This window comes from Fringilla coelebs (assembly GCF_963513975.1).
Source record: "Fringilla coelebs genome assembly, chromosome: Z".
Lineage (NCBI taxonomy): Eukaryota > Metazoa > Chordata > Aves > Passeriformes > Fringillidae > Fringilla > Fringilla coelebs.
Window position 1 is genome coordinate 80,591,272 of NC_140031.1, and position 26,201 is coordinate 80,617,472.

At 38.8% G+C, this 26,201-nt stretch overlaps 1 protein-coding gene across 1 annotated transcript in view; it reads right to left on the reverse strand.

Moving 5' to 3' along the window:
- FBN2 (fibrillin 2) overlaps positions 1–26,201 on the reverse strand; it is a gene marked incomplete at both ends in the record, with an annotated part of 118,672 nt that overhangs the window by 80,203 nt on the left and 12,268 nt on the right. Inside the window, 6 exon segments of the mRNA XM_084224742.1 lie at positions 1,810–1,947; positions 2,756–2,989; positions 3,766–3,918; positions 6,488–6,613; positions 11,509–11,634; positions 16,311–16,508. Of these exon segments, the coding sequence (XP_084080868.1) occupies positions 1,810–1,947; positions 2,756–2,989; positions 3,766–3,918; positions 6,488–6,613; positions 11,509–11,634; positions 16,311–16,508 (975 nt within the window).

Here is a 26,201-nt window from a genome sequence, read left to right on the forward strand (position 1 = left end):
CTGGAGTAGAAGGGGAAGTGCCAAGCAAGTGTCCTGCAGGGTGACCCCACAGAAGAGACAGGGACAGAATGAGTGCCACATTATCAAGAACACATTGTCTTTTTCTGTCCCAGCACCCAGATATGTAAAACTGGTGGGCCTCTCAAACCACAGATTACTGCCATGCTCCAATGACACCTAAAAACTAAAAAACTGAAGCTCATATAGCTCTACTTGCTACAACTTATGTCCTTCAGATGTTATTTTCAACTTGATGCCCGAGTAACAAAAATATTAATATAAGACGTAAACTAGATTTCAAAGAGATCAAACAGTCCAAGACACCAGATAGTCCTTGAGTGTCAAGGCCCACCAGAGTTAAAAATGTTATTGATTTCAGTGTTGCAAAATCAAGTGCTGTAACAAATGCTCCAGGGTTCTCCATACTCCTTGTACAAAGAACAGCCATCAAGAGCCATCAAGCCATCTTTTATAAAGAACAGCAAGACAAACATCACAAAACTCCTACTCCCCTCTCACAATGTGATTATGGCTCCTGAGACCCAAGGATGCAGCAAGAGATTAAGCCCTTTGAACTTCCCAGTCAGAGATCAGAGGTAGAGAAAACTCTCAGCCAAATAAAAAAGCTAAAAAAGATTCGGGCTCCCTACTTCATAAAGAACAGCTTGAAAGAAGAACTGTACCAACCTTCAAGTACAAAAAAGTGAAATGAAGAAGGTACTGAACTGCTTTCCTTGTATAGTGAGGATAAGACGAGAAATAACAAAAGCTGAATCTTTTGCAAATGTAGTGTTTAAATTAGATTAGATGTTCTGGAAACTTTCTGGATATTTGACTATGGGAGCAGTGCAACTGCTTGGGAAGTGGTGGAACACCTGTTAACTGAGTTTTCTTAAAATGAGGGGGGTACAGTGGTCAGGAATGGTGCAGGTACAACCAAGCTCTCTGATGCAAGAGTACAGCTGAACTAAGAGGAGAGCTGGAATCGACAGACACAGGAGAAATTGCTTCTCAACCCACACCTACTGTGAGGCAAACCTACTGCTAACAAGCTCTTGTGTGGTGTTTTTCATTCACAGATCTCATTCTCCTTATAAAGACTCAGTAAGCAAGGGTTCAAACCAAAATATAACCACAATTTTTTATTTAGGATCCTATACGTTAATCAGTGTATCCTGCATAGGGGGTTCCTCTTCACACAATCACCCCACAATAACCCCTAAATCTTATACTTTCTCTGAAATAACTGATGAGTTTTGGACACTGCAAGAGTGAAGTCCACAGGAATTGAATGAAAGTATAGGATCCCAAATTCAGTTCTTGTTATATAAAGTTAACATTCTATATTTTCATTCAAATTTAACCAGAAGTTAAGTAACGCAATTTTAAAATCATTTTATATCTTTCAAATAGCCATTAATCCTTATGAGGAGGCAAAACATAAATTCTACCCTTCATCATCTTGATCATAACAATACTACATCCCAAAAGTGGAGCTTTGTCAGCCTAACAAAAGAGAAAATGAAGCAGAACTTACTTTACTGAATGTGACAAAATGCTCAATTAGCCTTTAAGTACAGGAGTAGGAATACTCAATAGCAGTATTTGCAATTCAAGATTTTATTTTCTTGTTAAGAAAACAGATAGCTCTCCTAGAAAACTGAAATTATTCTTGTAACTAATACCATGGTCTTTGCACTCTCTCTGAAGAGCAGTATCATTAAAAATTAATATGATTTCTTTTTATAAAAAAGCCCTGGTTTTAAGCTCAAGAACATTAGAAAAATGGATTTTGAAATGTGCACTCACCAATACAATCCCCATTTGCATCCTGCTTATATCCCATGTTGCATTCACATCTGTAACTAGAGGGGGTTGGTATACAACGTCCATTCAAACAAAGGTTGGGATGGTGCTTGCAGTTGTCTATTGTCTGATTGAGTATTGCTAATATAAAAAAATCAGAATGAGAGACAAATATTCAGATTTTTAAATGGCAGTAAATATGAATATTATACTTGGCTTCAGAAAGGATGTTGTGAGGTGCACAAACACATTAAAAAAACCTTTTTCAAAGCACTATCTGTTGACAGTAAACTAACAACAACAAACAGCTCTTGGAAATAAAAAAAAACACATTAGACAAACATTCTTAAATATGATTTACCATTTCTGTCTATATCCTGATGAGCCTGTCAGTGAACTCAGGGATAAACCACAATTTGTGTAAAAGCAATTTTTGGTGTACCTGTCTTAATAATACTTCTTAAATTTTATGATCTCTATGGTTGTGATGCCAGGGATGTGTTTACACATGTCATGAGCAATGTTTACATCCATGGGACTTCTGCCAGAAAATTATTCACCTTGGGCTTTCAGCCAAGGCAGTGTTTCTGCAGAGTAAGCAGGTTTTACAGTTGGAAGAGAAAATACAGAAGACATTTATTTTTAACTTCAGTAATTTCTGGAAAACACCTAGAAATCTTGAGTTTTATTAGTGCTGACAAAGACACCTCAACAGGGACAACACAGGCTCTGGGACTCTCAAACTGAAGTCATGCAAAAAACCTCTTCCTACATCAGGAAGGGCTCCTGACCTTCCTGATGTATCAGCTGAGGTGTTTAAAACATGCTTGAATGGCAAAATCATTTTTAAGTGTTAGGAGCACCATACCATATCCACACTGAGCAGTAAAAATAAAGGAAAAACGGAATAGCGTAAAAAACAAAGCGAAACAAGCACACGAGCACTTACTCAGCCCTGTAATGATCGGGCCACTTCCAGCAGGGCTGTGACCACCTGCTCCTACCCCTGCTCCGCCCACAGCTGGGGAGAATCCGTTGCTTCCTGGGATGGGGATGAACCCAGCTCCTCGTGGTCCGAATCCATTTCCATTGCCCCCGGGATGGAAGCCGTGCCCTGCTGCTCCGCCGCGCCGGGCGCCGCCTCGGGCAGGGGCGCCGTCCACACAGAGCCTGCGGTGCTCATCTGTCAGACAGGGGGGACACAGCAGAGCACACCAGGTCAGCCTCCCACAGCAGCTCCAAAGGAAGGCACAGCTCTCCCTGTGTGCTACAAAAACCAGGAGGGCAACTCCTCCTCTCCGTGATGTTGCGTCTTCCCCCTGCCACTCCGAAGCTCCCTCGGTTGTGGCAGGTGTTGCTTGAGGAAATAATAAAAAGGAATGCTGTAATTTAGGAATATTTGTCTAACTGTTGGTTGAAACTGTCTTCTTGATGTGTTGACAGCAGCACTGTAACTCACTGGTTTCTCAGAGGTGTTGATAAAGAAAATGTCTTTCATCAGGGATGTGCACTATTCCTCTCTGAGCAGAACTGAAAGAACAACTTAAAAACTGGTAACCCAAAATGCAAGGAACAAGAGAGCAGCTGTTCCTTTAAATCCAAATTAACTATGGACCCTACGAGTAATTTCCTCTTCAAGCCTGACCACAAAATCTTTCCCATTTCACAAAAATCTTCCCATTTCACTATTTCCAAAGCCAACAAAAGGACATTAAAAAACCAAGTGCCAAGCAACCAGGGACCAAAAAGAAAAATGGTTAACAGATGGCAATTATCAGTATTAAAACCACAGAAATTAATAACAATGCAATCCATGACCTTATTTTTTTCTGTTTAGCCTTTTTAAACTGTTTAAAGCAGTTTTAAACTGTTTAAAGCAGTTTAAAACACCCCAGTGACCTCCACCCAGGGAACAGCAAGAAGGAGAAAATAAACCAACCAAACCAAGCGAGCACTCACCAGATCCCCTGACAGGACACACCTCTGGGGCAGAGGCACTGGCCCAGCAGTGTCCAGACTCGCAGCAGCACTGCCTTCTGGTGAACCTCCCGGGCAGCTCCTGTGCACAGCGGCCGCTCGCAGAGCTGGAGAAACAGCTGCCTGCTCTCTGATCTGGCAGTCAAGGTAAAGACAAAAACCAAAACCAGTGACATTGATGCTGTTTTGGTTTGACCCTTCTTTCTTTTATACACCCTCTTGTGGGGGTGCCAGTTGTCGGTTTTTCAGGGTCTGGATTGAAGGCGCTTGAGACAGTAGTTCATGTCTGGACTCAGGTGTTTATTATTTCTTGTCAGTAAAACAGTCTCACTGCTGTAGCTTTTCATAGTAGAAGGCACAAAATGGCCAACAATCTCTTGTTACAAGGCCTTTTAAGACTAAACCATCCAATTAAGAACTGACACCTGGATTATTTTCCCTTTTAACCCAACAACTGATCCCACAGAGCTGCAATGAGGACTTTTCTGCCCAATTACAAAATGCCACCCAAACCCATGGAGAAGAAGGAAAAAGAAGCATGAAGAAGAAACCCAGGGCAACACCCTGTGCCCTCCATCTTGCTTCCATCCACAATATACTAAAAATCCCAAACCCTCAATTTCTTACCAAGTGACACACCTGCACTGCTCTGTATAATCTATTGCACTTTTGTGTATTCTAGCCTATCTTGAGGTATAGGAAACTTTCTCCATGAGTGAGGGTCAGAGTCAGTGCTCCCCTGGGGGTCAGGGCACCACAGAGCAGACACAGAAATATTCCTGGTGCCCTGGGTTTCCACATTCTCTGTATTCTTTACACACGTACTTGTAGCTTTGTAGCCCCATATTGTAGCTTAGTTTCAACATTTTCCTCGGCAGAAAGACAAAAAAAAAAAAAAATCCAGGATCCCTTTGCTGTCTTGGTTCTCCTTAGAAACCAAGGCTGAAACCAGCTTTCCAAGACAGACTTTTGTAAACAGGGCTTGGATCTCATCCTGAGGGGGGAGAATCCAGAAGGTACTAGAACTGGGGGAATTACTTCACCAGGCAGGTTCCTCACTGGGGGAGCTCTTGTCAGATATGCTAATTTTCAGAATCTATAAAAATTGCACATGCATTATACAGTGGGTGCATCTTTTTACCTGATGGCCTTTTTTACCTGATGAATTTGTGTACTTGAGAACCCTCATATAAAATGTACCCTTTTTATCACCCTAATTGTGTCTAAGTCATATTTTCAGGGCCAGAGAAAAAGGCATCAACATGAGCTCTCAAAGCTACCTTCCCCTGTTCATCTGAGGTAAGGATGAAAATGCTTTACAAATTGTATTAAAAGCTAAACCAACCAACCCACCAAAAACCCCCACAACATCCAAACTGCACCCAAGAATTATATGACCCACGCATCCCACACTGGATTTACTGCAGGATCACACAGGTGCAGTGGCATTAGCCTTGCCTTAATCCACCATGCAATCCTAAAGTCTGCTCAATCCAACAAGGAAATATGGATGATAAGAAAAACACAAAGCAATACAAACAAAAACTAGATATATTTTTATATATATATATATATATATATATATATATATATATATATATATATATATAACCCTATTATGGCAAAACCTGAGATACTTCATGTAACAACAGCAACATCAATAAATTCTTTTAATGATTTCTTTCCTTTGCTTAAATGCATCTAAATGAAAAAATACTATTCAGCCTGCTCTGCTCAGTTGACTCAAAGCACAACAGAATATTTAGTAATGCCATGTGGAAACTACTCTCCTTCAAGGGCAGATGATCTTTTATTGTCAGATTAGGGCATGTGATTTTTCTGCAGGACTCAGGCTTTGGGAGCTGACTGTAAAAATCAAATTGTAAAACACGCCAAAATCCACAGGTATTTTGATCATATTGGAAATCATAGGTTTTCAGTATTCCTGAGGCTAGCCACAATGCATTTGAAGTTGGCACTCCTCAGATGAACCTGAATAACAGAAGGTGGCTACACTGTTTAAAAAATTATTAATTTTAAATCACTTGCAGGTCATGTGCTGCTACTTGCTTACATCATTTATCTGCAAGTCAGAAACTCCTTCAGAATTCCTACCCCTTCCCCAATATGAGAACAAAGAGCTTTGAGATATCTGAAACAAGAAGAACCACATGAGTTCTAGAAAATGCATTACTGTTAGCAATTGTTAAGGTTTTTTATACATGGTATGCAGTATTTATAGCTAAATGGCCAGAATGTTTTAAATCACATACTTGACACATGCACCTATGTATAAGAAATCAACACACGTGGAAATAAGCAAAATGGGTTTTTATAATGTAGGGATAGCTATTAAATAAACTGTCACGTAAAAGATGAAATCACATGAAATCCAACACTTGGTTTACTTCATTACCTGTTTCTGACAAATTACTTGCACATCAGCATACGCTACTTAATGTCTTTTGAGTTTACTTTTGTACCTTATGTTGACCACTAAAGGTTAAATTAACCTGTGTGAGATGGGATTTGAAGCACCAAGTAGGGATAAATGTTTGCTCCTTTAAAACCAAAGTGACCTTAACTTTTGGGTTCATCAGATGCAGATTCGAGAAACAAATAAAATTAACAATTCCTGTGTTTGCATGCACAACAGAGTGAGGCCCTGGGGCAGGGGGAAGTGTCAGATGGCTGGAGCACCTACCAGGAGTGCAGGATCCATCCACAGATGTGACAAAACCTCGTGGGCAGACACAGAAATAACTCCCCACGGTGTTGGAGCAAACACCACCCTCACAAATCCCTGGGACGATGCTGCATTCATCAATATCTACCCAAAAAGGAAAGGATAATGGGATAATTAGCAGAGCACTCATACTGCACTAAAAAGAGGGAAACAAATTTTTTGAAATGAAGTTGTTAATAAATTCTGAATAAAACATTGCTGCTGCTTCCTTACTGAAAATATTTTGTTTGCCACCTGTTGGAGGCTTTCCTTGTACATGCACAGGTGTTTAACACTAGAAGGCAGAGAGTACACGAGAGCAGGCTGAGATTTCCTCCTCCTGAATGACTTAGTGCCACCTCTGAGAAGCACAGAACAGCATGGAACAGAATGCCAAAATACACATCCTGCGTTCAGGCTGAAGGGAGGAGGATGGTACAGCAGCCAGCCAGGACATCTCTGGGCTTCCTGTGACCACACAAATATTGCTCATGAGATCTGACTGCTTTCTGGCCCCCTAACATTCCAACGGTAAGAAAGAATTTTGGCCAAGCCCTTCAAACGCCAACGAACCTTTTGATGCGTTCAAATATTTCTGCTGACTGAAAGCAGAGGTCCCAGTGGAACACCAAGGCAATTTTGTCTGTAAATATGCATAAAGTGAGACATCACCACACTCATAAATGAGCTGCTGTGTGTAACCAGGGGCTGCCAAATTCCAAACCAGTGGTCCAGCAGGGCAAAGCCCATTTGTACCTGGCGAGTTTAAGGCAGATGAAGGAAGTTTTTCACCACCTCTGCAAAGCTGCAGGATGCACACCATCCTTCCCAACTGGCTACATGCAAAGGAGTTTAGCACTGTCCAGGGCTCTTGTCCAAGAATGACAGGATGGTGGAAAGGTAAAAAGCACCTTCCTGAAACCTAGGCAGTGATCAGAGTGGCAGGAAAACTCCACAGTCTTCACCACAAGGACAGAAAAACCAATTAACATGGAGAATCCGGGTGGAAGAATAATTTATTTAACTTACTGGAGCAGTAATAAGTAATTGGTTTTTTGTTTCACTGGTTTTTGAGCCAAATCTCTGTCTCTCCTTCCCCATCCCTGGTTCTTGCACGTGTAATTATTTCAAAACATCGCTATTACCTCTGACTGGAAATTCTGAGACTTCATCTCAGGAAGGGCTATTTTTAGCGAGGTTGACTGAAAATTTTACTCCTTTTCTTCCCTTCTCCCCTCCAAAATACATAAATTAATGGTCTCAGGGAAAATGCCCCAAATATAAGTAATAGGAAATGCTGTATTAAGGGAGAGGAAGAGGAGGCATGAATGGTTCCAGTGCTGCACACAGGATGGGACATCCAGTCTCAGCATGAGAAAGAATTTAAATGTATGACAAAAATGTTGCAGATTTATTACCCACTGAGTTTCTGCCTAAAAGTCCCAGCCTAGCTACCTACAGTTCAGAATTTGTGACTTTTACTGCTAGGGAAAGCAGGGTTTCATAAATAACTGCATTACAAGTACCAGAAATGGGGCTCTCAACTGCCAAACTCTAGAAAAGGGCTACTAAAATTAGTTTTAGCCTAGAAAATAATATTAGAAAGTAGTAATACCTGGTAGGACCAAGTCTGAATAGCATACAGTCTAATGAAATTATACATTGAAGCAGAAAAATCTGAAATAGACCTATTTATTTTAAGAGATTTTTTTTTCCATTTTGGTGGAACTTTTTTTTTTTTTTTTTGGCCTTAATCTGTTTCATATAGTCTTGACCTATTGATATCAACAGTAGATAGTAACATATCTTTTTGGAAAAGCAACAGAGGTATCCTACCTCTTTAGAGCACCTTAAATTGCAAAGGGTGTCATAACTAACTACATCTATTTAATGAGTATACGTACCTGCTATTTGAGAAAAATAAGTAGAAGACACTTATTAGAACCCTGGAACACAATAGGTAACTCTCCACCCCTTTTGTAAAGCAGCAATCATAACTCAGAGTTTCTCTACATTTAATTAATTTCTGAATAACCCAAAGATCTCAGTTCCATTAACCCTGGGAGAAAACAACATCCTCAAAATGAACAGCATTTCATTCCTAAAAAGACAGTGAAAACTCAGTATATTGCAGACCCAAATTTTTAGCCAAAAAAAAAAAAAAGAGTTTGGGGTTTTCTTTTGTTTAGCTAAGACACCACATTGGTGGACTGGATATCTGGAATTTGATACAATCCTTATAATGGTATTTCTCAATTTTTTTCAATTATTATGGGTACAAAGGGCACAACATGGACATTCCTACTTATTCTAACAATGCTGCTGTTTCCAGGAAGAGCAACAGGGGGAAAAAAACCCTAACCCACAAAATATCTCTGGATGCTCAGGGGCAGAGAGGGCATACAAGGGACCTCAAATCTCTCCTTCTTAAGTAGGAGAATTGCTGTTATAGTAAAGAAGGTCTGAATAATTATGGCAAGGCTCTAGCCTCTGAACACTGGAGCCTTGACTGTTTCTGACTCCAACTTGCATTTTGTCCCTTGCAGCCAGTAAGTTATTTTTGATCTGCCTTTCCATACCTAAAAGAGGAAAAGGAGTGAGCAGAATACTCCATACCACATCATTTCTACACAATGCTTGTGACAAAAAAAAAACCACCTCACTAAAATAATGCAGTTTCTACTAAATTATTTCTCTGCACACAGGTTCTGTTAACTCACATGACATCAGTTTCTTTCATTCTTCCCAATGGTCCAACCCACATCCACAGATTCATATATATACATAAAAATTATGTTACTTCATTCAAATTACCAGCCCTACTAACTGAAAGTGCAATTGTTTGAAAGACTGGCTATAGTATTTGTCTATAAATTTAACCCTGAGAGATTACAAACACTTAATTAAGCATACAAGTAAAAAAGCCAGAATAGAACCATGGCTTATCTTTCATTCCCTGCTCCATCATTAAAGTAATGTAAGCATGGTATTATCCTGCTATAATTTTGGCAGTAGTTCCTTGGCTGTGAAGCTTCACAATGTGTTTCTTCCCCCAAAAAGATGATACACACTGTGAGGAGAGGGCTGTTATTTGCCTAATTCCCTGTGTGGAATTATCTGACTAGGGAACCAGTGACCAGGGACTGATTAGTATTTAACTTTTGCCACGGACACAAGTGGCAGGGCTTAAAAGACAGAAAAGCCAGGACACATGACCTGCTTTGCAGCAAGCTGCCAACAGGAAATGAAGACCTATTGATTAGTGAACCATGAAAAAACAGAAAAATCAGACAGCAGATGATTATGCACAGTCCCATAGGCACCACAGCTTTTTAGGAAGATCTATGTTAAAAATACATTCACCCTTTCCTGTGTATACTGTCAAGGAGAATAACATTTTCAACAATTAAAGCTTTAGATTGTTAAAACAGAATGCAAAGAACGCTCTAAGTAGTGTTTTCAGAAGAAAGGAAATGTCCCTGAATTCATCCCTCTGGCATCAAAAGAACCACAGTCAAGAGAATCAAAAAAAGAAGTGCACTTCTATCAAAAAAGAATGGATTATAGGCATGGACAGCTAGGTAAGATAGGTTAAGAGTCTGTGGGTAAAAATCAAGGACTAGGCCAATAAAGGACCTCTTGTACTCATCTGTGGAAAAAGCCAATGGAAGGAACTTTTTTCCCTCTTTCTTTCCTTTTTGCCTTCTTTCTCTCTTTCTCCCTCCCTTTCCTCCTCCCTCCCTCTCTTCTTCACCCTACACTTAATTTCAAATCCATCTGCTGATATCAGGAGGTCAGGTACAAACGTTCCAATTTCCACAGCAAATGTGTCATTTCCTAATACAATTTTTAAAGTTCTCAGGGACCTTCTGACTTCTGTTGTTCCTTTTCAACCACGAGCACCTACATACCTGCCTGCTCCCTCCCCTTTCAGGTGCTGAGTAAAAATTAAAACTAGTCAACACAAAAAAAAACAAACCACAGAAAAACAGAAGAATGTGAAGGGCAAGACCAGAAAAAATACAGTTATTAAAAATTAAAAAAAGTTTTACTTGGGTATTACTTGCAACAACACCAGAAGGAACACTTTCATTGAAAAGACATGATTTTTAAACTGACTATATTAATTTTTCTGTGAGTGTTGTACTGTAGGGAACTCAAAAAAACTCTGAGGGGATGTCCAAAATTGGCAACAAACAATGTATTTGTTTGTAACTGAATACTGAGCATAATGTACTTTGGTACCATAACAAAACTGCCAGCAAATAACAAGTCAAAGCCTTTAAGAACAAAATCCTCTTATCAGCACAACTTAAATGTGAAAGCACCAACTCCTTAAGATGGAGTCTGAGAGTTCTGATCCCTTTCAAAGGCATGAAAAAGTCACTGAAATCAGCGAAGTCTTCAGCAAACTCACAAAAACTCAGGAATTTTCTTTAACGTTGTTTTAAATTATATGGAATTGCTGCTCTTTATTACATCAACACGTTTACTGTGTAAATATGGTCTATGTTTATTAAACTACACTTATAAAAGATGGTCTGCTTAATTTTTCATCTAAGAGAGAAGGGCATTTTTCACTTACCCAGACTCATCAAATCTGCCACATTTGCCTTCACTCTGTAGTCACTAGGGTAAAAATATCTACCTGAACTAGAATATATCTTTCAGAAAACAAAGAAAATCCTAGTAACTCAGCAGCAGTTATAGGGTAATCACACACAAGGGTTTTTTATCAAGTGCTAAATTTTCAAAGAAAATTAACACTGTCTTTACCCACAAAAGTCAGACAGAAAAAATATTTAATGCAAAATAGGAACAGCCAATTAGAAAAAATGGGATGCTGCAAAGTAGAAAAAAAAAAACCACACTTCAGTGATGCTATGCCTGTCCAGATCAAACACTACAACTATTCAACCACTTAATAATGTTCATTACCAAAGTGCTCTAATGCTCTGCAAAACCCCTTTTTAGGTATGTTCTCCTACAGCATCACTTACCATCACATTTTTGAGTTGCCTCATTCTGTTTGTGGCCCACAGGACACTTGCACTCATATGAACCTACTGAATTAATGCAGTTTCCTCCTTGGCAGACTCCAGGGATAGCCTGGCACTCATCAACATCTGCAAACACAAAAAAAAGACCCAGATCTGATTACCTGACACAAGATACATAAGTTACTTTTAGTAGTTTCCTGTCACATTTCAGTAAGCTCGACTTCCACTTCAAATTTTGTTGGTGTTTTTTTGTTTGCTTTTGTATTATTGTTGTTGGTTTTGTGTTTTGGGGTTTTTTTTCTCTTCCCAGCTCTAATTTGGTTTCACTTAAACCACTGCATGTTTCTGTACCTTTTTATACAAAACTGTCCAATAGAAGATTTTTCCTGGTTGGCTTCCTGAGTATCTGTAAGATGGAGCTACTATCCAAATGTTTCAGGAATCTTCTGGAACTGTTTGTTCCAGCTGTGTGGTGCCCCCAGGTAACATCTGGCAAGAACAGGGAACTCTTTTTCAGGTGGATGATCAAAGCCCTTACAGGGGACTGAAATTCCACCTGAGTTTGTAGATTTTAGTCCTTCTTCAGTTTTTTATTCCTCCTGGTGCTCGTGCTATAGATAAACCTATGGTATGTGCCTTGCCCAGTCACCTGCTTTTCCAGTTAAACAAGTATAATTTCTCATAGCTCAGGGAGAAGGGAAGCACTTTTTGCAGGTTTGGGGGATTTTTTGGTAACCACTGGACTTGGTTTAAGTACATCTGCTGAGAAGTTTGCATTTAGCTCCTGAGTCCATGCTACCATGTCCAAAATGAAACAGTTAGACTGCAAATGAATTGAGGACTTTATCAAAGGCATAGAATTTCTTCATTTTAATATTTTTTTAAAATTTGTTCAGGTTTTTTCCCCTAAATAACCAGTGCTTGCTGCCTGTTTACTTGGAAATCAAACATTTCATGTCAGAAGTATTTTAAGGAGTGGGGGTCTGGACTGGGTGCCCTACAGAGACTCCTTCCAACCCTAATTATTCTGTGAACCTTGACATGGCTCAGCAACATTTAGAGAGAAGATGGCTCCAGCATTTACTGATACACAGCCCACCCCGTAGCTCCCTACTGAGTAAAATATGTGGTGTTTGTCTTCTGACCCTGGGGCCTCAAAACCCATTTATTACACACAGCCTGCCTGTGCCTTTTGTCACTTATTAACACTTAAATTAAGTGTCCTGTGTCAGCAGACCAGTTGTTAAAATCCATTGTGTGTGTGATACAGTTTCAGAAGCTGAAGGTGTCAAGGAATAGTGAATTAATGGCAGCAGCAGCAGGCAATAAACACCTCCCAGAAACAGGAAAACATCACTGGAGGCCTGAGGTGAACTAAACTTTAATCTCTATCAAATCCATTAATTTCTTTCAGTTCTTCTCACATAGCAAATAGATGCTGAGCTTTGCTGAAGCTTAAAGAGCCAATCCCAATCATGCAGTGCATCATATTTAAGTGTATTTACATCATATTTAATTGTTAAGAAAGCAAGCAGATTCAACTGTAATCCCAATTTAATGCTAGAAGACTGATGGAGTTTTTTTGTCAGCATCACCTTTTGCTGAAAATCTAAGTTTGTTTTAATATATTACTGGTGTTGTGGGACTGAGAAAAGTCAAGAACACAAGTGTTTTATTAAAACGGTGTGTCTTATCAATTGCTTCCTAAATGCTGTTTTAGGAGATAAGATTTTTTTTTTCTCAAAATACAAGCACATTGAAATGAAGCCTTTTTTTTTTGGTATCTTTACCAGGCTAAGCCCACAGGCGGTTCCAGCTTCCAGCATTATTAATTATCCACTTACATTTTATAAACTTTTTACCATAAACAGCAAATTTGATTAATAATTCTGCAGATACAGTTCTACATACAAAAGTTCAGTGTGTTACAGATTAAGTAGAATGTTTCCATGTGTTCATAGTCCAATATTTGGTAAGGCAAAAAAGATTTTGTGCTTTTGCAGACTGCTCTCTGCAAAATGCATGTGGGATTTGCACAGCTAACTTTAAACATGCACCTTCCCTTTCTGATCTGTGGGCTGTTTCTCAAAAAAACTCTGATAAACCAAAAAAGCTCCAGAAAAATAAATCCACTCAGATGTTAAGACACAAATTTTGGAGAGTTTTTTAATCTATTATAGCAGTGACAAAAATTATCTAAATTAAAAAAACCCCTCTTTAGTTCTACCTGGAATATATATGGGGTGTTTTGTTGTAATTGGTCTGGAATGTGGGAAAAAAAGCTGAACTGGTCATGAATACAATGGAAAACTTTTGGTTCTTCCTCTGCATCCTAGAAAGCAGAAATACTGCACACAACAGAAATAATACTATGCTATTTTTTCCCTGTTTTAGTAATTATTTTTATAGCAGCAGGACGTGATCCTAGACAACACTGCCAATATTTTCAGTAACTCAGACATATTAATACCAAGCACCAGATTACAAAAAGAAATCAACACTCTTCATTATGAAGCTGAACCTTACCCTGTCTTTTCTCTCTTGTCCAGCTCACCTCAGTGCCTTTAACATTCAGACACTGTGTTTCCTACTACAGAACAGATTGTCTTGTATTTTATCTCCTGTCATGGATATATGCACATAACCATGTCAGCAACAGAGGGAGGAAGAAGAACCTTCCCATTTTCAAAATCTACTCAGCCATGACCACTCTTCTCTCCTTAGAGCAAAAAATTAACTGTCTGCAGGGAAAGGGTGCAGGTGGGAAATGGGACTTTTGAGGAATGCAGGGAGGAACTGAGAGAACATCCAACACAGGATTTCTGCCATTATGCTTCTCCCAAGGCCATGCAGCAGTGGCAATAAAGCTCATTCAAGCAGAACACTGAAGTTCCTCCTGCCTGAATTCTTGGAATGAGAGATGTCTGAACAGTTAAATCCCTTTTTAAGACACGACTGAATAGAAACTTCCAGAGGAAAAAAAAAAAAAAGAAAAAAAAAAAAGAAAAAAGAAACACAACCAAACAATTTGAATTTTGGATTGGTTTTGCTTCTCTTACTTTTTTAAACCTGTTCATGGTAATAATGAAGCTAACAGTACCACTACAATGCAGTAGTAGTACTAATCTACTAATACAAGAACATTACCCAGAAAACACAATTAACCCTCAAAAGGTGCTGAAGACCCATTTAAGACTGAATCCTGCAAATCCTTTGCAGAGTAGGATCAACTTCCTACTTGGAAGTTACATCTTGTCAAATTCAGATCTCTAACACATACTGAAATCATAACTCATTTCCCAACAGCAAGGCCTGCAAGTTCCACTGATTTTGAGTTTTTCATACCAACTCCCAAACCCAGCTATCTACTGATGCAAGCACTCACTTCCAAAATACCAAACATCTGAAGTGTGGACTGCATGAGCCTGGTCTCCCTGATACATGACAAATGTAGTTTTACTGAATACCAAAGGGGTTTGTGTTCCTTTTATCAAAGTCTCTGCAAATCTGATGTCCTCAACAGAAAGGAAAGCATTGAAAAGCAGGATAGATCCTTCTGTTTGCTTCTAAAACCCTCAGAGAAAACGTGTGGTTTCTTCTGAGCTTTCTACTGAGGATTGCAGAGCACCAGAACAAGCTGCCCAGGGAGGTCTGGAGGCATTTCAGCCCCACATGGACACACTCATCTGTCACCTGCTCTGGATGATTCTGCCCTGGCAGGGGGTTGGGCTGGATGATGTCCAGAGGTCCCTTCCAACCCCAACCATTCTGAGATCCTGTGATTTTATTTCAACAGACTCTGCAGCGTACTGTGGAGTTTGGAAAGGCACAAAGTGCCACATCCAGCCCCTTCTTGCATCAAAGTGGGCTGGTAATTCATAACAGAGCAGACATGGTGCTACCAGCCTGCTCACAGCACAGAGCTCAGGTCAGGAGGAGTTACCAGTACTCAGAGCTCAGAAGGAAATGCCCCAACAGCTGGAAGGCAAAGATTCTGTGAAATAAAGAAATTCTGTCTCTTCCTTTTCCCCATGGAAAGGCCAAGCATATCTCATCTACATAACATTGTGTGCTAAGCCCAGCTGACATAAATACAATCCAAGCTTCCTATTTAGCAATTATATGCCAAAAACGTAGCAAAAATTATGTCTGTTGAAGTTTCCTTTGTTTACCCATCACACAAAGTAGACTACCACATTGTTTCTATGCTCCCCAGCAGAATTTAGCAACGTGGTCAAACGGGTAACTTAAAACTATTTGCCACAGGGAATATACTGCCAGAAAAAGAAAACACAATTATTGTGGGCATGGGTGCTAAAGAGCACCACTGATCTCTCACATAATTCAAGTGAAGACCCAGAAGCTACGCCAGGGCCAGCCTGGCAGAGCAGTTTCAAGGGCCCTTAGTGTGTGGCCAAGTCATACAATGGAGCTTGACTTGGAGATTGCAACATGCACCCCTTCTGTGGTGCACTGTTTCTGTTCCTGACACTGTTATGAAAAGAGTGTCTAAAACATATTAATCACTTCAAGACAAATGGCAAAAACATAAACTGCTGCACGCAGGCAGAGGCCTAGCTCTGACACAGAAGGAAAAACAACATCAAATATTTTTCCTTAGTATTGATTAATAATCACTATTTCCAGGCACTTACGCTTTGTTCTCCAGGTCCAGCAGCAAAAATCCGGAGGCATCAAAGCCCACCCGGATTTTATCCCAAAACACAGAACACACACAAGGAAAACAGTGATCTTACTGCAAGGTTTTCAGGGTGATTGTCAGAATTCCAGTCAGAGCTCACCTTGGCAGGCCCCAGTGCGGATATTTGGGATGAAGCCTCGGCGGCAGGGCTGGGGCTGGGCAGGGCACATCTCACAGGGGTGGCCCCAGGCCCGTCCCATGGTGGCACAGCACAGGGACTTGGTGCACACAATCCCTGTCAGCTGGCCCTGGCACATCTGCTTGTTCACCTGGGTGAAACACGGGCCTGTCCTGTAATCTGGGGGGAAAAAAGGAAAGCCCGCTGTATTATACGAGGCACTGTACTTGTAGCTGTAGAAGGAATTGTTTTTTCATCCAGTAGATAACTATATTAAGAATATTCCATGGAAATTTAAGCTATATTACTGTTTACAGAAGTTGCACGACACCTTCCCTTGAACGTAGTGACTTTCATGAGGTCATCATTAAATTTATTTCTTTCAAAAAGATGTAACTAAATGAAAGGCAGCTGGACACAAAATTGCTCTTGAGCATTGACAGCGTATCCAGTAAAATTCACAGTAAGCAAAGGAATTTTAGAGACAAACAAGCAAACAAACAAAAGAAAAGATGAGATTAAGCAAATGAGCACTGGAAACTGGTTTTCTTGCTTCTAAGCTACTTCATGGTGATTTATAGGAGGGAGCTACAGCCCATAGCAGCCACACATTTTTTCACTCCACATTGATCAAGATGCATGCCAGAGACAGTCACAGAATCATCATTCCAGCTGGAATGCCTGTTGCAAAATTGTGCTACCTACAGAGGACTGACTGGCAAACCACCACTTATTTTCAGAAGTAAGCCATGAGACAACACAACCAATCCAAGCTGTATGTAGTACACTGGATAAAGCATAGAAACTCTAAGAAAATATACTTCTGGTAGAATTCCTGTGAAAAGTTAGCTCATTAACACTGAACCTATACAAAAAGAGTTTTTTTTATTATATGAGTCAACACCAATTGGGATCAACAATTAACTGAAATTCTCTGGGAATAAGTAACAGCTTCTCACTCTAAGCCAGATTTCACATCCTAATGGAAACTCTTAAAAAGAGTGAGGGGTAAAAAGAAAGAAGAAAATGCAAAGCTTTTACTCAGACTCAGTCACATGAAGGAAGGCACAGCAGTGGGGTTATGGCTGCTCCAGCTGCTGTTCCATCCTCTTTTTCCTTCTATCAAAAGCATGCTCCAACACCAGTATGTGGGCAACACACTGTCTTCCACACACTTTCATTAGGGGGCAGCTGGTCCCACAACCAACATGCAAAAGGGATAACCCTTGCTTTCTATAACTTGATACTTTCACCCCGAAAAAATAAGAGCTTTGACAGCTTTGGAAAGCAAGAAAATTGTGTTCACAGTGAGATGTTACACTAAGCTTCCTGGGCTCTTAAAATGAAAGCTCAAACAGAAATAAATGTTCTGCTCCCTCTCTTTGGAAGGGGTTACTCAGGTACCGGTCTAGGAAAGACTTTTACAGTTATTGATACACACTGGTAGTCAACTTCAGCTTGGCTTTTCACTTAAATAAAATCAACCAAATACACAAGTACAGAAATGCCTGATGGTAAAAGAAGATTAAAAGATCTTACATACTCAGTAAAGCCTGTGAACTTTACTATTTCTTGATTATCAATACAAAACAGTCTTCAAACTTACACTCTGAGCTTCCCCTGCAACCATCAAGCCCACAAAAATGGCACTTCTAGTAAAATAAATACATGATAAAAACAAAATCCTGTCCTTGCTCCACACACTGAGAGTTCAGCTCTCCATGGTTGAATGCCCTCTATAGTGAAATCAAGTGACTTACTACACATCTTCAAATTCCCAAAACTTGCATTCAGCAGGTCTGAATTCCTTAGCAATCCCAGCTCACCCAGCAATTCCTATTCAGGAAATAAGTATGCTGCTGGCAGTGCTGTGTTTTTACAGCAGCAATTCTTCAAGACACAATTTTTTGTAGGACCAATCTTCGGATATCATGAAGGAATCAGAGCAGAAGTAGAAATTCAAACCATGTACTTGTCTGTGTAATGGCTGGTGACCCACAGGAATATCCTGGACAAAGATATTCTCCATTAAGAAGCTTGGAATTCAATCAGAGGAAATTAACCTTAAAACTGAAACTAGAGTTGTGAATTGTATCTGAGTTCCACTACCTTCCAATAAGACACAAAATGACTGTGTAAACTCTGTCAAAAGTAGCAATGGAAGTTCAGCTTAGAGAGTGTGTTCAGTCAAGACATTAGAGAATATAACCAGACACCAAAGCATGTTTGCTCAAGAGAATATGAATGAGTCAGGTACAAGAAGGAGTAATGCCAATACACCCATTGCTTACTATCAAATAGAAATACTTGCTCTGGAAACCACCTATGCATAGGTGCCTACCCATGCCTTAATGAACAGAAAATGCATTAATCTAATATTCAGATTCTGTAACCAAGCAATTTTTATCAACATAAGCCTGCTGCATATCTGTTCAAATATACACTTTATAATAATATAAGCATTTTAAAATATTACTGTAATTTAACATATTGTTCTTTAAAAGTGCACTCAATTCAAAAATCTTTACTTGTTCAGTTTATCCAGCATGAAGCCCAAAGGTAAAGAGACTGATTAGTGGCTGCTCTTCTATATTACAAGGAAAATACAAGATTTTAAAACACAAAGTGAAGGCAAGCATGTTTGTTAACAGCAAAGTTCAGATGTTTACACAAAGACCTGTAGTCACACAGTAAATTTTACATGTGGGAAGCAAATGCAGTAAAAATAGATGCTAATTTGAAGATACTTTGTAGCTTCAAACAGAGCTGTGGATTTGTTTCACACAGCAAGTCAGATTATATTATTTTAATGGTTATCAGACTTTAAAAACTCACACTTAGGAATCAGGCATCTTTTCCATATGGGTTTGCTTGTCTTATTCTTAGGTGGTTCTTCATTTGTTCCTTTGCCAGCACTGCTGATGGAATAATTTTGCCAGAAAGAACATATGTTGAACATAAGTTATAAATCATTTGTTACTCCAAAAAGGGTAACTGCTTTGGTGAAAGGAGGTGATCTTCAACATATGTGTTATACAGTTTTGGTTTTTAACTTCAAAAATGATATTCAATATGCACAGTGACCTGAAGAATGACAAACTTTATCAACAATTCAAATTGTTAATATAATTAAATTTAATGAGGAATAATTTTTTTCCTGGCATCAAGAAAAAAATCACACCGTGGACTTCAGTATTTAACTATGCTGCAACATTTCTATTTTGTCCTAAAAGCGTGTATTTTGTATTCTCGAATGCGACTATCCAATTATTATTGTTCTTGGGGTTTTTTTTTTCCATTATTCCTGTTCAAAATTCTAATTCTACCTGTAATTAAAATAATCTTGTTCACAGAAGCCTGAGACAAGAAGCTGCAATGTTGAGATTTCTGGTCTTGGTTCACCATCAATCTATTTTAGTTTTCTCCCTGTTCCCCTGGCCAAGTAAATGATTCAGATGCAGGTGTAAAAACCCCGCTGCAAACAGATATGGAATAGTCTGTCTGCCACGTGTCCTCTGTGTCTAACACCCACTAGCTAAAAACCTAAAACACAGTGTTTAACAACCCAAATACCAGCTACTGTCACTCAGGACAAAACATTACAATATTTTGGGGCACATGCAAGGATCCAATTTCTAACTCAATTTTGTCACAACTCCTGCCCTTAAAAATTTCACCTCTTCCCAGGCAATATGAAACAGAAAAAGCGAGGCGAGGCATGAAGAAAAGTAAAAAGGTAACTACACAAGTTGGAATGTCCACTGCAAGCTACCCAGAAGAATATTAAAAATTGAGTTTTCTTTTGTGGGAAAGCAGAGACTGAAATTTTAAATGAAAGCTCCCAATGCCAAAATACAGCTCCTGTGAGAAATCCAACAGGGGTGCAGTGCCAGTCTCCTGCACCCAGTCTGTAGAAGGGAAAAGCACATTATCTCAAATACTGTATTTCATCTTTGTGAGCACTAGGAAGATTTAGCAGGAACAGTCAAAAATCTTCCATCATTCTTATTAAAAAAAAACCAAAACGACACAACCATAACCAAATAAGGAAGCAGTGCATCTGGAAACAATTAGAAGCTACTTAGAAGATTGGTATTTCAATTACTAAAAAGAAACACTGAAAATATTAAGCATATGAATCATGAACCACATCAGGAGTGAGTAAAGGAAGGTGTCTGAGATAGGCCCCCACAGCCCCTGTCAATTAAAGAACAAGACCTAATACTTTATTAATGTGTTTGACTTCCTTACAAAGAAAATTTTTTTTCATTGGACTTTTTACAGAATCTCACTCCCCTAAGGAAGAACTAGGAAATATTAAGTAATAGATGAGAAAATAAGTAAGTTCAACTTCCATCACCTCACTTCCAGACTCAAGTACAGCAAACAGATTGTTGTTGTTGTTATTATTATTATCTCAAAAATCCATTTCATACAGCAGCATTATTAAATTAACAATCAAATGCGTGGGACCTGAATGCTGGAAAGAAGTAAATGCTGCCAGCATTACCAAGAACTTCACTTTCTCCTAAAAGAAAAATCAGCACAGTGAGTGAAAGCCCAAGAGACTGCACTCTATGTCAGGGAACCTTCAGAGTGGAGACATGAAGTCTGTCCTGGCAAAGGCCTGAGGTTAAATTCACCTTGCTAAAACCAGCAGGAAACAAGATGGAGAAACAACTGTCCTTATCACAACTCTGATAGGTGGCAAATTTCCCCACAGTTTCTGCTCACACTCAGAGGTCTCCAGACATCTGAAATTCTTTCTGGCTGCCTGTTGCAGAACCTGCTAACAAGTTGACTACTGAAGAGATCTTTCAGTGGAACTCTCTGAATTTTCCTCTTTGCAACGTGAAACCTTCATGTTTTGATAAATGAAAGCCTAGTCAAGCTTCATCTTCCTGCAAGGGGAAATTCCATGGTACCCCATGGATTCCTACCATGGGACCATCAAGACTGGAAGAGCAAGGCATGCTCAGTTCTCCCACTGGTTCTGGATCAATGACAGCATTGCCCAAACCTTCCAAAGAAAGGGAAATCAAGGCTTTTCTTGACAAACTTTTAAAGTGAGTATGAAAGGGCTGGCAAGGCTCATAACTGTCCTTGGGTTCAGAGCACAAATCTGAAATTTATGCATATGTAAATATTATTCTTCTTACTCAACTCCAACATCTGCACATCATAAGTCACAGTAATGCAAAAAGCTATTTAAACATTTTAAAGTGCATATGTTTATTAAAAATTGTCTAAAATTTATCTTCCTTTAATGTTTTGATCAACTTTATATGGAAATATGGGGGGCTTTTTTGCAGTAAATGCTTAGCTGCCAGCACAGAGTACACAGTAAGGGTCATTTTAAAGGTAACAAGAAGGTAGATGAGTTGTACTTGATATAAATCAAAAGAATTTTTTTCAAAGGTGACATCCAAAAAGTAATGGTAAAAAAGACTGCTGGCTGGAAATGAACAATGAGTCTCCTGGAATATGAAAGGGAGTTGGCAATGCTATTAATTTTCTTGGAAAAAATAATCTGTGGGCAGCACTGCTATTTAGACTGAGGAGTTCTTATAAACCTGAATAGCAAAATCCAAGCCTTCTTTTCTTGATTTTTTTCTAAGAAACTTGTGTGCAAAGTCCTCAATTAAATATCTAATAGCATCATGTTTATTGTTAACATAAATAAGTCTTTCAGACATTTAAAATTTCTGCTACCTCAAAGCTGGGACATATCCCCAGCAGGTTCTTTAGTCATTACCTGAAGTGGTCTATAAAATTTATTCTCACATGTAATACAGAAGAAGAGCAGCTTAGTGGAAAATGGTTTTGAACACTGATGTTAAATACATCATGAAGGTCTGGACGTTTTTATTCAGCTGACAGCTTTCATTTTCAGGTTGAAATTTTATTACTGTTCTAGTGGTCCCACATGACCTTTTCTGACCAGCTCCTGTGATGCAAAACTTCCCATCACACAAACTCCCGTGGCTGACTGGATAACTTAACAACACACACTTGGGACCTGAAAAGGAACTGGAGGGCAGCTGTAAATCAAAGAAGGAAGAGCCACAGGTTCAGTGCAAGAATCTGTGTGAGCTTAGCAGCTTTTAGCAAAATTCCAGGTTCCACCAGTATTTCTGTCACGTCCTTTCTAAGCATACTCTCATTTTCCTCTGGCTGGAACAGCAGCAGCAGCTCTTTTCCAAAAGCAACAAATCCATGGTTCACACAGACAGTTTTATATAATTGGTATTATGACAGTTTAAAGTAGGTAAAGTCCTAGTGTAGTAGTAACTGCATATCTTATTACTCTTATTAATTAAAAAGCAATTTGTTCTTGCATATTGGGCGGGGGGGGGGCGGGGAATGGCAAAGTAGCAGATAAAGAACAATATTTCTGAAATAAAATGCAATTTTTGTCTAGTTGATCTGAACATTGATGAAAATGCCCCTAATACTTCAGGATACAAAACATTTTGAAAAGTAACCACACACACAAAAAAAAAAAAAAAACCAAAAACACAGAAACAGAGTAACAGGGAAATACTTCACTTTTGTAATTTATGGAATTCAGCACCTTCCAGAATTCAAGTATTTCCTTAAAAACTTCTTGGAACAAAACACTTCCATGTGTAACTGAAGTATCACACACTGACAGACAGAAAATTTCAAGCACAGAATAAAAGCTGGGAGAGAAGCATTCCTGAATTTTGGTTCCAGCAAGATATCCAGTTTGGGTCTGGTTGGAGCTCCTTGCAAATGTATATATTTCCTTACGCTTCCACAGGACCTGCTACTATATAAAGATGTCCTGAGGTGGGACTAATGCAATCCCAACACTTAGCACACAGTCTGACACACAATGGAATCCTAATCATCAGTCATTGCAAAAACTTACAGACTGAATCACCCTGGGCAAAAACCAGACAAAAAAGCAAAATAATATTTTTTTTGTTTTTTTCTAAGATTCAGCAGTTTATGCCAACTACCCTAATATGATGTTTGCACATATTTGTTTTACAATATCTAAAGCAGTGAAGGAACTCCTTCATGCTGCCTGCTGCTTCTTCCTCTCATGTTTCTCCTCCAAAAATACCTTACTTATCAAAGCTTGGATGCTGGAAAGCCAGGTAGATGCACATTAAACTCTTAATTAGTTCTTTCACATGCCAGGAATTAAGAAGCAAATACTTTACTCTGTGCATGCAAAAATATGCTACTTTCCTTGACCATAAAATGGAAACTTGAATTACACTGTCCGCTGGCTTTTGGTTCCCTGCTACATGAAGTCAGTGCTACTCAGTTCAACCCCAAAGGAACAGAATCCCAGAATCAGGGAAGACTTAACATTTAAGACAGGACACCCTTTTAAGAGTATTGCTGAAAAAGAGCACATTCCACCCTCCCCCTACCATTCTAGATTTCAGTATCGTTCCCCACAGCAAAAGCCAAGGCTTTCAGAGTGCATCCATACTCACAAAATGAGGAGAGAAAGTATTTCATAACCAGCCTCTGTGTAAATTATAAAGGCATGGAAAAAACAAGGCATTCTCAGTAGACCAGAAACCCTAATAAAACCACAGGCACTGGAGCTGAAAACAATCTCCTTAATTATTAACCTAAGTAGGAAAATGATTAACCTCAGTAGGAAAAATAACTGTTTCACACATTACCCTCAGAAAAAAAATTAAATATATGTATGTCTATTTAAACTGCAAGAAACATTTTCTCAGATGACTGTCTAGACTGCTGTGATAATTTGAGTTCATAATAAGCTAAAAATCCAGCCTGCTAGTATTTACTAGAGTTCTGTCTGTGTAGATGCAGAAACACAGTTTCTGCTCTTCAGATCTTTTGGGTGTGTTCAGCAAAACCAAAGGGGTTTAGAAATTTACCTCTTGGGCTTACACAAGATTTTCAGGGAGACATCATAAAGCTGAGTATCTTTTCACAACCAAAATATAGGAAGGAAGGTAATTTATATATCGTCTCAATACAGGAATAATTTAATCCTGTTTCTCATATAGCAAGTTACTAGTCTAAGGTGGAATAAACCAGTTTACTTTTGGCACTCCTTGGGATTTTGCAACCCTGGATGCAACGTGCTCTTGACTGGCTTCAGTAAACTACTACTGATAATACCTGGATTACTCTTTTCCATACATATTTTATTATAGCAACTACAGCTTTTAAGATACTGCATAATTAATGCTTCTGAAGACAGATATGGTTGAAAATTCAAAGCAGATCAAATTTACAGGATTTTTTGCCTTAACATTTAATTCACTGAAAGGGAGCTTGAAGCCTAACAGATATAATCAGAAATATGAAGTGTAGAAAATACAGAAAAGAAAATTCTTTCCCAATATCTGTTATCTATCTGAACCTATTCAACCAAAGCCACACAGAGTTTTGGGTTCTCCACACTCATCCTCCTGGCTTGACATTTGAGACAGTTTCATCAAACTTCTTTCTTAATAATCAAAATAAACCTCTGGTGAATGACAATACCCTCTGAGAGAAAAGCAAGCAAATAAATCTTCCCACTTCTTAGTTTCCAAACTCAGTGTTTCACAAACAACTGTGCAGATGTTGTTGAATAACATGTACTTTCCCTCTTTGACTTCTTGCTCCCCCACTGCAATATTCAAAGAAATATTCAAAACCCTTCTTTCACTCTCTCTCAGATCTAATATGGAAATTCAGTGTACACAGAACATATAACCAAGGTGAAAAAACAATTTCAGGCATTCCCAACCACACAGAAATACGCTTCCAAGGTTCCTGAGTTTCCCAAATAATCTCTCAAGCCTCCTCTACACAATACCTGTTCACTTAATAAGACATTTTACTATCAAAAAAAGAGAAAAAATTGTTTATTTCTTTCTCTTTCCATTACTTCAAAACTGGGTTCTTCAGATTATTTCTGCTTTTTCTAATTTTGCCTAGAACACCTATATAAGTAATATATAACATTAGTACTTGCTGAATTTGACAGGAAGTTTTACTATTTACATTACTATTCCAGATATTTTTGCATTTTCTTTATTAAAGACACTCCCTGAGGGCAAATGTCTCAACTTCTTCTGATCTCTAACTTTCCTAACTATCCTGAAAATAGATCAAGACTTTTTTTTTTCCTGAATATCTTACAAATTAAATAGCTTCTTAAAGTTCATATTTTTTTAGTTTTCAGAAGAAATAATCTTTTCTTCTGAAACTCTAAAAAGCCATCATGGCCTTGCTCACCTCTTCTATTTTCTATGTCCCCAAGCAGTTAAAAAAAAGGTGACATTTTAGTGCTACTGACCAAGAGCAAGATTTTCACTGAGGAAGGGAAAAGATAAGACCAGACAGAATTTTTCAAAGGCATCATCTTCCCTCTTCTCTGCAAAATGTTTCTCACTCATGACTTTGCTTCACTGCTCTATATTATCAGACCCTTGTTTCATTGTTCAGTGAACAATCCTTAGATGCAGAGCATAAGCTAGTCTGTGTCTTACCTAACACATAAAAACCACAGTATTTTATGCTCTCCTAGACTTGTTCCTCCTGTAGGTAAGAGGGAAAAAAACCCCTACTTTTCAAGTGCAGATTTTAAAGAATAGGTATATGAAGAAAATATATATATTGGCTCTAAATATAAGGTTCTGGTAGTTCTTTCTTTCTTTTCACACAGCTACAGAGCTTCCATTTTAAATGATTTAAACCAGCCAAACATTCCCTGTGCCTGAGCTGCTACATTCTGGTGAAAGCTCTCAAGCCCTTAGAAGAGGTCACTGAAATCCATTTTTTCTTTTTACTTTTGTAGACCTACTTTAAAGGCATAAAACCTCTGCTTTTAATTCTAATACAAAGTACAACAAGCCCACTTCT